Raw genomic sequence first — 12,500 nt, 5'->3', positions numbered from 1 at the left:
GCAGCAGGGAGATGAAAAGGAAACTGTGCACAGTACTGTACGCACCAGAGTGGAGAGAACTGTGTTCTACTGTCTAATTCAATTTAACCATGTAGAAAAAAAGTTATAAATTATTAAGTACCTCAAACAAGGGGGACTACGCCGAATGAGTCTTTTTCAATTCCACATCCTGATTGGGCCACAGATTGAATTAAATAAACCGAAATAACCCAGCAGGTCCATTTGTGTTGTGTCTCAGGGGCTAGGGAAACAGAGGGCGAGCCAAAACAGTTGAAAGATGCTCTTACCAGCACAACTGTTATTTGCTCTCTCTATCCCTCTATCGTTCTCGCGGTCTCTTTCTCCCTCTCCCTCTCTCCTTCTCCCTCTCTCCATCCCTCCCTCTTTCTTCCCCCCACTCTCCATCTCTCTCTCACATTCCCTCTAATCCTCTCTCTAGGAGTGACAGCTGTTGTTTTTGTCCTGCTCCGGCCCATGTGACAGAGGCCCACACTGTCACTCAAGCTGTGACAGTTCCCAGGGGGAGGAGCCAAGCCGCTGCTGACAAATCCCACAATCTGCTGTCATACACTAGGAGGATCCATGATACACAGTACCACCATGACCAATGGCAACTGATTGGATTTATACAGTAAAGCACTTTTCCAGATGCTCAAAGAGCTTTACATTATAATGTAAGGGGAAAACTCACCTCACAAACCACCATCAACATCATCTACATGCAGCAAGGCAGCCTCGACAGCAGCCCAACACAGGTAGCCCTTCTAGATTACACATACATCTTTGTTGGTTTTATTATTATTATTATTTTGTTGTACTTTTTACCCCTTTTTCTCCCCAAATTCGTGATATCCAATTGGTAGTTACAGTCTTGTCCCATCGCTGCAACTCCTGTACGGGCTCGGGAGAGGCAAAGGTTGAGAGCCATGCGTCCTCCGAAACACGACCCTGCCAAGCCACACTGCTTCTTGACACACTGCTCGCTGAACCCGGAAGCCAGCCGCACCAATGTGTCGGAGGAAACACTGTACAACTGGTGACCGAAGTCAGCGTGTATGCGCCCGGCCCGCCACAAGGAGTCGCTAGAGCGCAATGGGACAAGGACATCCCAGCCAGCAAAACCCTCCCCTAAGCCAGACGACGCTGGGCCAATTGTTCACCGCCTCATGGGTCTCCCAGTCGCGGCCGGCTGCGACACAGCCTGGGATCGAACCCGGGTCTGTACACATACATAATTTGACTGTTAAATGCTTCCACTGCACTTCAATTTTAATACCAAAACAGTGCTGACTGTGTAATGCCAGGTTACCAATTTGAATATGACGAAGTAGCCCACACAACACGCTCCACTTCTCCAACATCATTATAATCTTTCCATGCATAATAGCCACATGATCCACTAGGTGCTCTATAAGCTGCCTGTGTTGGTGCGGTGGGGTGAAATATGCCATGATAAGAGGACTGGTGGCCCTTAAAGCTACAGGCTGGGATCTGAGAATCTATTCAAATGTCATTTCAATTCAAAACAATTCTGCTGTTTTTCAAATGCCAGACAGCATTGTCTGGCCGCTCCAGCAGAGACAGAGGCTGGGTTTTGCGTGGGCCTGCTCTCTCTAGCCTCCCCCCTCTCTCTGGGTTGCAGGAATAAAGGTCCCTATTAAAATTAATGGGCCAGTCGAGGTTATTCAGCACGGCCGCCATTAACAGTGCTCATTCCATAAGGGGAACATAATGAGCACTACAGAGGAACGACACCCACTGCTCCCCTACGCCCTGCCACTCTACACCCACTGCTCCCCTACGCCCTGCCACTCTACACCCACTGCCCCCCTACGCCCTGCCACTCTACACCCACTGCCCCCCTACGCCCTGCCACTCTACACCCACTGCCCCCCTACGCCCTGCCACTCTACACCCACTGCTCCCCTACGCCCTGCCACTCTACACCTCTGCCCCCCTACGCCCTGCCACTCTACACCCACTGCTCCCCTACGCCCTGCCACTCTACACCCACTGCCCCCCTACGCCCTGCCACTCTACACCCACTGCTCCCCTACGCCCTGCCACTCTACACCCACTGCTCCCCTACGCCCTGCCACTCTACACCCACTGCCCCCCTACGCCCTGCCACTCTACACCCACTGCTCCCCTACGCCCTGCCACTCTACACCCACTGCTCCCCTACGTCCTGCCACTCTACACCCACTGCCCCCCTACGCCCTGCCACTCTACACCCACTGCTCCCCTACGCCCTGCCACTCTACACCCACTGCCCCCCTACGCCCTGCCACTCTACACCCACTGCTCCCCTACGCCCTGCCACTCTACACCCACTGCCCCCCTACGCCCTGCCACTCTACACCCACTGCCCCCCTACGTCCTGCCACTCTACACCTCTGCCCCCTACGCCCTGCCACTCTACACCTCTGCCCCCCTACGCCCTGCCACTCTACACCCACTGCCCCCCTACGCCCTGCCAGTCTACACCCACTGCCCCCCTACGCCCTGCCACTCTACACCCACTGCCCCCCTACGCCCTGCCAGTCTACACCCTTGCCCACCTGCCTCACTGTCACAGGACCAAAAGCATTAAATATGGAGGAGAAAAGTTTATCTTCTCCTCATCACCACACTGTGCTCCATCCGGACTGAGTCCCTGGAATAGAATAGCACCACTTTGCAGTGTCTGAGGGTCTGAAGACCAGTCAGTGGACAGACAGACTCCCCAGTCACCTGAGGCCATGGCTTCAACAGTGATGAAGTGGCTGGGATCTCTTTAAATGGACCTTGAACTTGAACTGGGACACCAGAATAGATAGAGGACTTTTTCAAAAGACGAACGAGCTGGAGAAGACTGCCCAGAACAGAGTGCGATGGAGAGGAGTCTTCGATGGCCTGTATTATGGTCAGTATTTTAGAAACCCAAGCCGTGGCTGACGATAACTGCTGGTAACTGACCATAACTGTCAGTAATGGTAACTGACCTTTTTGAGGCGTCCGCTCTTGGTGCCGACGAAGGCTACGCAGTATCCGTTGTAGACGTAGGAGGTGACAGAGGTCATGCGGTCCCGTGTCTCTGTGTAGAGAGTGTGTCCTGTCACCAGCTGAGAGCCGCCAAGGGGCTGGTTGATGTCCAAACCACAGAACGAGTCATCGATGGGCACCGGCTGGAAGAGAGAGAGAAAGGAGAGGTTAGAGATGGGAAAGAGAGAGAGGTTAGAGATAGAGAGAGAGAGAAAGGTTATAGATGGAGAGAGAGGGGGGTTATAGATGGAGAGAGAGAGGTTATAGATGGAGAGCGAGAGAGGTTAAAGATAGAGAGGAGAGAGAGAGAGAGAGAGAGAGAGAGAGAGGAGAGAGAGAGAGAGAGAGAGAGAGAGAGAGAGAGAGAGAGAGAGAGAGAGAGAGAAGAGAGAGAGAGAGAGAGAGAGAGCGAGAGAGAGAGAGAGAGAGAGAGAGAGAGAGAGAGAGAGAGAGAGAGAGAGAGGTTATAGATGGAGAGAGAGAGAGCAGGAGATGGGGGAGGAAAGAGAGAGAGAGAGAGAGAGAGAGAGAGAGAGAGAGAGAGAGAGAGAGAGAGAGAGAGAGAGAGAGAGAGAGAGAGAGAGAGAGAGAGAGAGAGAGAGAGAGAGAGAGAGAGAGAGAGAGAGAGAGAGAGGAGAGAGACAAGGTGGATCCTAGTGCATCCTGCTCCCTGGCTGCCAGACTTCGTCCTTTCTGCTGTCTTTCTGTTCCATTTGGTAGACATGTCTCTGCTGTGCTTCACTGAGCCCCACCTTGCACTCACCCTGCTTCATTACACAGGGATAAGATCACATCAGGGCAGGAGGAGGAGAGCATGCTTATTAAGTATGGCTTCTACCAAACAGAGCTTCTCTACACTGCAGGTAAACATACACAGTGATGGAATGACATGGACAAGGAAACAACTAGAGAATCTGGCTGGAGGACTTGTGGCTTGACCTTGCCCCATCCAAGAGAAATATGACCTGTCAAAATGTCTGATAAAATCTCCTCAACAGAAATCTAAACTATGAACGACGGTGCCATCAGAATCATTTAAACTGTCCTTAATTTGGTTGGGAATGGAACTCCACATCAAGTCACATCAGAGGTGGGCGGGGCTGGCTGTGTCTATGGTGGTGACCCAGGCCAGAGTGTGAGTGGCAGTGGCAGGGTTTACCACTAGTTACCACAGCTATATCGTAACAATGTTGCTTTTTGGTCTTAATTTAAGGTTAGGGTTAAGCATAAGTCTAGCAGTGTGGTTAAGGTTAGGGTTAATGGTAGGGTTAGGTTTGAAATCACAATTTAAGAAGAGAAATTAAGAAATAGGTGGGTTTATGACTGGCTGTGGTAACTAGTCACAATCCAGTGGCAGGAGAGGAGGGACGGTGGCTCAAAGTGACATATAGAGCAAAGGGAGATGGTCGGGAGAGGGCTGGGGCTGGGAGGAGCATTCAGAGCATCACTCAGTGGTCTCAGGACAGACAAACAGGCCAGGGCACAGTGATCACTGACACAAAGCCACTACATTGTGTGTTTGTGTGTGTGTGTGTGTGTGTGTGTGTGTATGTGTGTGTGTGTGTGTGTGTTTGTGTGTGTGTGTGTGTGTGTGTGATTGTGTGTGTGTGTGATTGTGTGTGTGTGTGTGTGTGTGTGTGTGTGTGTGTGTGTGTGTGTGTGTTACGACAGATCAGGGCAGGTGACAGCCACACTGATCACTGACACACAGCCACTACAGCCCCAGGACCCATGGTAGTCAACCCTCTCTCCCTCGCTACGCTACACTATAGCACATCACGCTACACTCGTAAAGCCTCTGCTTTTCATGAGCGGAGCGAAAAGCAATAACGCTGACGGGCATAAACGCTTCAGCCTCGTAGACGCGCCCCCTCAGCCACCCCATCCTTGCCGAACAAACATCATCTATCTTTCTTCACAGCTCTCAAAATAGCATGGATGGAGCGATAGTGGGCCCACTCCACTGTGATATGAAAGGCTACATTCACTCCCTGTAATTTAGATAGATAAACTTCCTAAAGCATAATCGGATGTCTGGAGACTGAGGTGAACAATAAGTGCCTGATTAGCCATTCACACGGTCCCCCTCGACCCTCTGACCTCCCATTCCCATGACAATGCTATGGGTAGCCATCGCTAGGTGACAGGGATGTGGACACGGTTTCAGTTCCCTCTCAGGAGACCTACAGAGGGCTCAATTAATAGTGGCTCCTCTTTAAACACACATGCTCTGGAGCAGGGTTTCCCAAACTTGGTTTCCCAAACTCGGTTTCCCAAACTCGGTCCTGGGGCCCCCCTGGGTGCACGTTTTGTTTTTTGCTCTAGCACTACACAGTTGATTAAAATAATCAAAGCTAGGGCAAAAACCAAAACGTGCACCCACGGGGGGTCCCTGGACTGAGTTTGGGAAACCCTGCTCTGGAGGAGGGTAGAGTAACTACCAATTAGCAGAAAGGCCCATCAGAGTGTAGTTCCTCCACATACACAGGAAGGCAGTCATCAGGGTTTGGTGTGACTGTGAGCCTCCGGACTACAGACCAAGTCTAACCTTCATGTAATGGATTTTCAATACACTTTAGCTATGTTTACAGGAGTGTATTTTGTGATATAGAACTAGCTCATTTAGAAGATGGATTTTTCTTCTTTATAAAAGCAGCTGTGCACAACCTCTGCCTCGAGTACAAAAGCATTCACTCTCCTTGAGGGAGATTGAAAGAAAACACAGTCAAGGTTAGCATTCCAGATGACATATCCAGCTGTTGGGGTGTAATGTGTATGGGCTTTCAGAGTTCTTCATCTGTTGACGTCTAATTGCATAATCCATTAAACACTGTTGATTTATTGACCTGTCCTCGACAGACAGCAAGAAAGAGTCTTTACGTTCCTACATTTCCTTATCTGCTGGGCTAGCCGCTAGACATGTGTTTCCTTGGCTAGCAGAGAACAGAGAGGGGAGGGTACTACAATGGAATGTGGCTGGGAGTACTTGAGGAACATTCTAATTAGGGTTGAAGGAGAATGGAGAGAACGGTGTAGGGGGTCGTGATGATGGTCCCACTGGGGGCTGATGAGGGATTCTCCTGGGGACTAAAAGAGAGGCCAAAGATCTGATCTTACTTCCATGGTGAGAGAGAATGCCTCCATACAACCTCTCTTTCTCCATCTCACTCTTTCTATCTTTCCCTCTCTCTCTCTCCCTCCCTCTCATTCCCTCCCTCCCTCTCTCACTACCTCCCCTCCCCTCCTACCTCCCTCCCTCCCTCTCAATTAATTTCAATTCAAGGGGCTTTATTGGCATGGGAAACATATTTTTACATTGCCAAACAAGTGAAATGGATAAACAAAAATGAATTAAACAATAAAAAGTTAACAGTAAATATTACACTCACACAAGTTCCAATGTCATATTATGTCTATATACAGTGTTGTAACGATGTGCAAATAGTTACAGTACAAAAGGGAAAATAAATAAACATCAATATGGGTTGTATTTACAATGGTGTTTGTTCTTCACTGGTTGCCCTTTTCTTGTGGCAACAGGTCACATATCTTGCTGCTGTGATTGCACACTGTGGTATTTCACCCAATAGATATGGGAGTTTATCAAAATTGGATTTGTTTTCAAATTCTTTGTTGGTCTGTGTAACCTGAGGGAAATACAGCGGCTTGCGAAAGTATTCACCCCCCCTGGCATTTTTCCTATTTTGTTGCCTTACAACCTGGAATTAAATTAGATTTTTGGGGGGGTTTGTATCATTTGATTTACACAACATGCCTACCACTTTGCAGATGCAAAATATTTTTTATTGTGAAACAAACAAGAAATAAGACATACTGACCCCCCGTGGGAAACGAACCCACATCCCTGCCGGCCAAACCCTCCCCTACTGTCACGGTTTCGGCCGAGGCTGCCTCTCTTCCTTGCTCGGGCAGGCTTCGGCGTTCGTCGTCTCCGGAATACTAGCTGCCATCGTTGCATGTTTCTATGTTCGTTTGCTTTTGTCTGATTGTTGTTACACCTGTTATCGTTTAGTGTATTAGTGTCCTATAAGGTCTCGTTGTGTTTGTCTAGTGTTGTGTGTGATTGTTTGACTGTCGTGCCGGTAGGCTGTTATTCTACTGTTTGCTCGGTTGAGCTATTTCTCCATATTGTTTGGAGGGTTTTGTCACACCTGTTAGTGCGCCCGTTATTTTCGCCTACGTGCGGAGTTTTGCCTCAGGGCATTTATTCGTGCTTGTTTTTGTGTGCATCTACTAAAGTCTGTTGGACTAACGTTCTGCGTCCTGCGCCTGATTCCACCACCACACCCACCTACATCATCATTGACAGAATCACACACCTGCTCGAATGGAATCAGCAGGAGCCGCAGCAGCACAGGCGACGCTGGAGGACAGGGTCCGCGAGCAGAATGACCAGATCCTGCGGATGGGGTCCGCACTGCAGGAGGTGATCACCACCATCCGAGGCTGGGAGACCCGAGGGACACCTCCACCACCATCTTCCCTGCCCGCACCATCGGCAAGTCAGCCCATTCCCGCTCCGGAACCCAGAGGAGTTCGACTCTCGCTCCCGAGGGCCTACGATGGGACCGCTGCCGGGTGTCAGGGATTCCTTCTCCAGGTGGAGCTTTACCTGGCCACCGTGCACCCGGCGCCCTCGGGACACGAGAGCGTGTCCGCCCTGATCTCCTGCCTTTCCGGTAAGGCGTTGGAATGGGCCAACGCAGAGTGGAGGAGAATAGACGCTACCACCATCACCTACGACGAGTTCTCCCGCCGCTTCAGGGCGGTGTTTGACCATCCCCCGGAGGGGAAAGCGGCGGGGGAGCGTCTGTTCTGCCTCCGGCAGGGGAAGAGGAGTGCCCAGGAGTTCGCCTTGGAATTCCGTACTCTAGCGGCGGATGCAGGGTGGAATGAGCGGGCCCTCATCGATCACTATCGATGTAGTCTACGTGAGGACGTCCGTAGGGAGCTGGCCTGTAGGGACACCAGCCTCTCGTTCGACCAGTTGGTCGACATGTCCATCAGGCTGGATACCCTGCTAGCTACCCGCGGACGTCCCGAGGGGGGTCCGTCCATTTCCCCCTCCAGCGCCTCCGAGCCGTGCCCCATGGAGCTCGGTGGCGCTGGCGCTAGAGAGAGGAGGGGTCGGATTACGAGGGGGTCCATCTCCTGCACCAACTGTGGTCGGGGAGGACACACCGCGGCTAGGTGCTGGGGATGGCCTCCTAGGGGAGAAGACGACAGGTCCCGCACTGGGGAGTCCTTCCAGGTGAGTAGGCGCCCCACTCACCCAGAGCTCTCTGTTGCACACTTCTGTATACCTGTGCGTTTTCCACAGGTAGCACCTCATTCCCAGCATAAGGCGCTGGTAGATTCAGGTGCGGCTGGGAATTTTGTTGATAAGGAATTTTGTTTAGCCTTAGGGATTCCCCTTCTCCCTGTTGACGTCCCCTTCCCCGTTCATGCCCTAGATAGCCGTCCGTTGGGTGCGGGCTTGATCAGGGAGCTCACGGCGCCACTTAGGATGTGTGCGCAGGGGGGTCATCAGGAGATGATCCAGCTATTTCTGATCGACTCGCCTGCGTATCCGGTGGTGCTGGGCATGCCCTGGTTGAGTACCCATAACCCATCTATTTCGTGGCAGGAGAGGGCTCTGATGGAGTGGTCTGCCCAGTGTGTGGGTCGATGTTTAGGCGTTTCCGTAGGGGCTACCTCGGTGGAGAGTCCAAACCAGGTGCCCGCATTGCACGTTCCCCCTGAGTATGGGGATTTGGCTATTGTGTTCAGTAAGTCGAGGGCGACGCAGTTGCCTCCCCATAGGCAGGGAGATTGTGCGATAGACCTCCAGGCAGGAGCTGCGCTCCCACGGAGCCATGTGTATCCTCTGTCTCAGGAGGAGAAGAGAGCTATGGAGACTTACATAGACGAATCTCTGAGACAAGGATACATACGGCCTTCCACTTCCCCTGCGTCCTCGAGTTTCTTTTTTGTGAAGAAAAAGGATGGTGGGTTACGCCCGTGCATTGATTACCGTGGTCTCAATCAGATCACGGTGAAGTACAGTTATCCACTCCCGCTGATTGCGACCATGACGGAGTCATTGCACGGGGCGCGTTTCTTCACTAAATTAGATCTCAGGAGCGCGTACAACTTGGTGCGCATTAGGGGGGGGCGATGAATGGAAGACAGCCTTTAGTACCACCTCGGGCCATTACGAGTATCTTGTCATGCCATACGGGTTGATGAACGCTCCTTCAGTTTTCCAATCATTCGTGGATGAGATCTTCAGGGACATGCAGGGGCAGGGGGTGGTCGTGTACATAGATGACATTCTCGTGTACTCGCCTACCCGAGTCGAGCATGTGGCCCTGGTGCGCCGAGTGTTGCGGAGGCTGTTGGAGCACGACCTGTATGTCAAGGCAGAGAAGTGTCTGTTTTTCCAGGAGTCGGTTTCCTTTTTGGGTTATCAGTTGTCTGCGTCAGGGGTGAAGATGGAGGTAGACCGGGTGTCAGCCGTGCGTAATTGGCAAACGCCAACCACTGTGAAGGAGGTGCAGCAGTTTTTGGGGTTTGCGAATTACTACCGGAGGTTTATCCGGGGTTTTGGACAGGTGGCAGCTCCCATAACGTCTCTTTTGAAGGGGGGTCCGGTGCGTCTGCAGTGGTCAGCCGAGGCGGACAGGGCGTTTGGGAGGCTGAAGGACCTGTTTACCTCGGCCCCGGTGCTGGCGCATCCGGATCCCTCTTTGCCATTTCAGGTAGAGGTGGACGCGTCAGAGGCCGGTATAGGAGCCGTGCTTTCGCAACGGTCCGGCGCGCCACCTAAACTCCACCCCTGTGCTTTTTATTCCAAGAAGCTCAGTCCGGCGGAGCGAAACTATGACGTAGGGGACAGGGAGCTGTTAGCCGTGGTACAGGCCCTAAAGGTGTGGAGGCACTGGCTTGAGGGGGCTCAACACACTTTCCTCATTTTGACGGACCACCGTAACCTGGAGTACATCCGGGCAGCGAGGAGGCTGAACCCTCGCCAGGCGAGGTGGAATATGTTTTTGACCCGGTTCACATTTAAGATCACGTACATCCCTGGGTCACAGAATGGTAAGGCAGATGCACTGTCTCGGCGGTATGACACGGAGGAGAGGTCCGTGGAGCCCACTCCCATACTGCCGGAGTCTTGTCTGGTGGCACCGGTAGTGTGGGAGGTCGATGCTGAACTCGAGCGGGCGTTACGCACCGACCCTAGTCCACCTCAATGCCCGGAGGGTCGGAAGTACGTTCCGCTCGAGGTTCGGGATCGATTGATTTATTGGGCTCACACGTCACCCTCCTCTGGACACCCTGGTATCGGCCGGACAGTGCACTGTCTTAGTGCCAAGTACTGGTGGCCCACGTTGGCGAGGGATGTGAGGGTTTATGTTTCCTCCTGCTCGGTGTGCGCCCAGTGTAAGGCGCCTAGACATCTGCCTAGGGGTAAGTTATTACCCCTGCCCGTTCCACAACGACCATGGTCTCACCTCTCGGTGGATTTCCTCACTGACCTTCCTCCTTCACAGGGGAATACCACTATACTGGTCGTTGTGGACCGGTTTTCTAAGGCCTGTCGTTTGCTCCCTATGCCGGGCCTTCCTACTGCCCTGCAAACCGCCGAAGCACTATTCACCCATGTGTTCCGGCACTACGGGGTACCCGAGGATATTGTGTCTGATCGAGGTCCCCAATTTACCCCCAGAGTCTGGAGAGCTTTTATGGAGCGGTTGGGGGTCTCGGTGAGCCTCACCTCGGGTTACCACCCGGAGAGTAATGGGCAGGTGGAACGTGTGAACCAGGATGTGGGTAGGTTTCTTAGAACATACTGCCAGGACCGGCAGGAGGAGTGGGCAAGGTACGTTCCCTGGGCCGAAATGGCCCAGAATTCCCTACGCCATTCCTCCACTAACCTAACCCCTTTCCAATGTGTGTTAGGTTACCAGCCGGTTCTGGCACCTTGGCAGCAGAGCCAGATCGAGGCTCCTGCGGTGGATGAGTGGGTGCGGCGCTCGGAGGAGACATGGAACGCTGCACACGTCCACCTGCAGCGGGCCCTCCTTCGTCATAAGGCGAGCGCCGATCTCCACCGCAGTGAGGGACCGGTGTACGCACCTGGTGATCGAGTCTGGCTCTCTACCAGAAACCTGCCCCTCCGCCTGCCCTGTCGGAAACTGGGTCGGCGGTTTGTAGGGCCATTTAAAGTCCTGAGAAGGTTGAACGAGGTGTGTTACAAATTACAACTACCTGTTGAGTATAAAAGTATTAACCCCTCGTTCCATGTGTCTCTTCTCAGGCCGGTGGTAGCTGGCCCACTCCAAGAAAGTGAGATCAGGGAGACTCCTCCGCCCCCATTGGACATCGAGGGGGCACCGGCGTACTCCGTGCGGTCCATCTTGGATTCGAGACGTCGGATGGGGGGTCTCCAATATCTAGTGGAGTGGGAGGGGTACGGCCCGGAGGAGCGGTGCTGGGTGCCGAGGAGAGACATTTTGGACCCGTCTCTCCTGACGGAATTCCATCGTGGGCACCCGACGCATCCTGCTCCGCGTCCTCCTGGTCGTCCCCGAGGCCGGAGTCGGCGCACGTCTGGAGCCGCGCGTCAAGGGGGGGGTACTGTCACGGTTTCGGCCGAGGCTGCCTCTCTTCCTTGCTCGGGCAGGCTTCGGCGTTCGTCGTCTCCGGAATACTAGCTGCCACCGTTGCATGTTTCTATGTTCGTTTGCTTTTGTCTGATTGTTGTTACACCTGTTATCGTTTAGTGTATTAGTGTCCTATAAGGTCTCGTTGTGTTTGTCTAGTGTTGTGTGTGATTGTTTGACTGTCGTGCCGGTAGGCTGTTATTCTACTGTTTGCTCGGTTGAGCTATTTCTCCATATTGTTTGGAGGGTTTTGTCACACCTGTTAGTGCGCCCGTTATTTTCGCCTACGTGCGGAGTTTTGCCTCAGGGCATTTATTCGTGCTTGTTTTTGTGTGCATCTACTAAAGTCTGTTGGACTAACGTTCTGCGTCCTGCGCCTGATTCCACCACCACACCCACCTACATCATCATTGACACCTACCTTGGACGACGCTGGACCAATTGTGCGCCGCACATGGGTCTCCCGGTCGCGGCCGGCTGCAACAGAGCCTGGACTCGAACCAGGATCTCTAGTGGCACAGCTGGCACTGCGATGCAGTGCCTTAGACCACTGCGCCACTCAGGAATATTATTGCCTACAGCCTACAGCTACCTTTCTCAATAGCAAGGCTATGCTCACTGAGTCTGTACATAGTCAAAGCTTTCCTTAATTTAGGGTCAGTCACAGTGGTCAGGTATTCTGCCACTGTGTACTCTCTGTTTAGGTCCAAATAGCATTCTAGTTTGCTCAGTTTTTTTGTTAATACTTTCCAATGTGCCAGGTAATTATCTTTTTGTTTTCTCATGATTTGGTTGGGTCTAGTTGTG

At 52.5% G+C, this 12,500-nt stretch overlaps 1 protein-coding gene across 1 annotated transcript in view; it reads right to left on the bottom strand.

Moving 5' to 3' along the window:
* The window catches only part of LOC311148133 (plexin-A2-like), a 212,543-nt gene that overhangs the window by 138,851 nt on the left and 61,192 nt on the right, over window positions 1-12,500 (bottom strand). Inside the window, exon 3 of the mRNA XM_084185028.1 lies at window positions 2,985-3,167. Coding sequence (XP_084041154.1) covers window positions 2,985-3,167 — 183 coding nt within the window. The remainder of the gene's footprint in view (window positions 1-2,984; window positions 3,168-12,500) is intronic.

This window comes from Coregonus lavaretus, assembly GCF_964263955.1.
Source record: "Coregonus lavaretus genome assembly, chromosome: 20".
Classification (NCBI taxonomy): Eukaryota; Metazoa; Chordata; class Actinopteri; order Salmoniformes; family Salmonidae; genus Coregonus; species Coregonus lavaretus.
The sequence above is the reverse complement of the archived record's forward strand: the minus strand, read 5'-3'. Positions and strand labels throughout refer to the sequence as shown.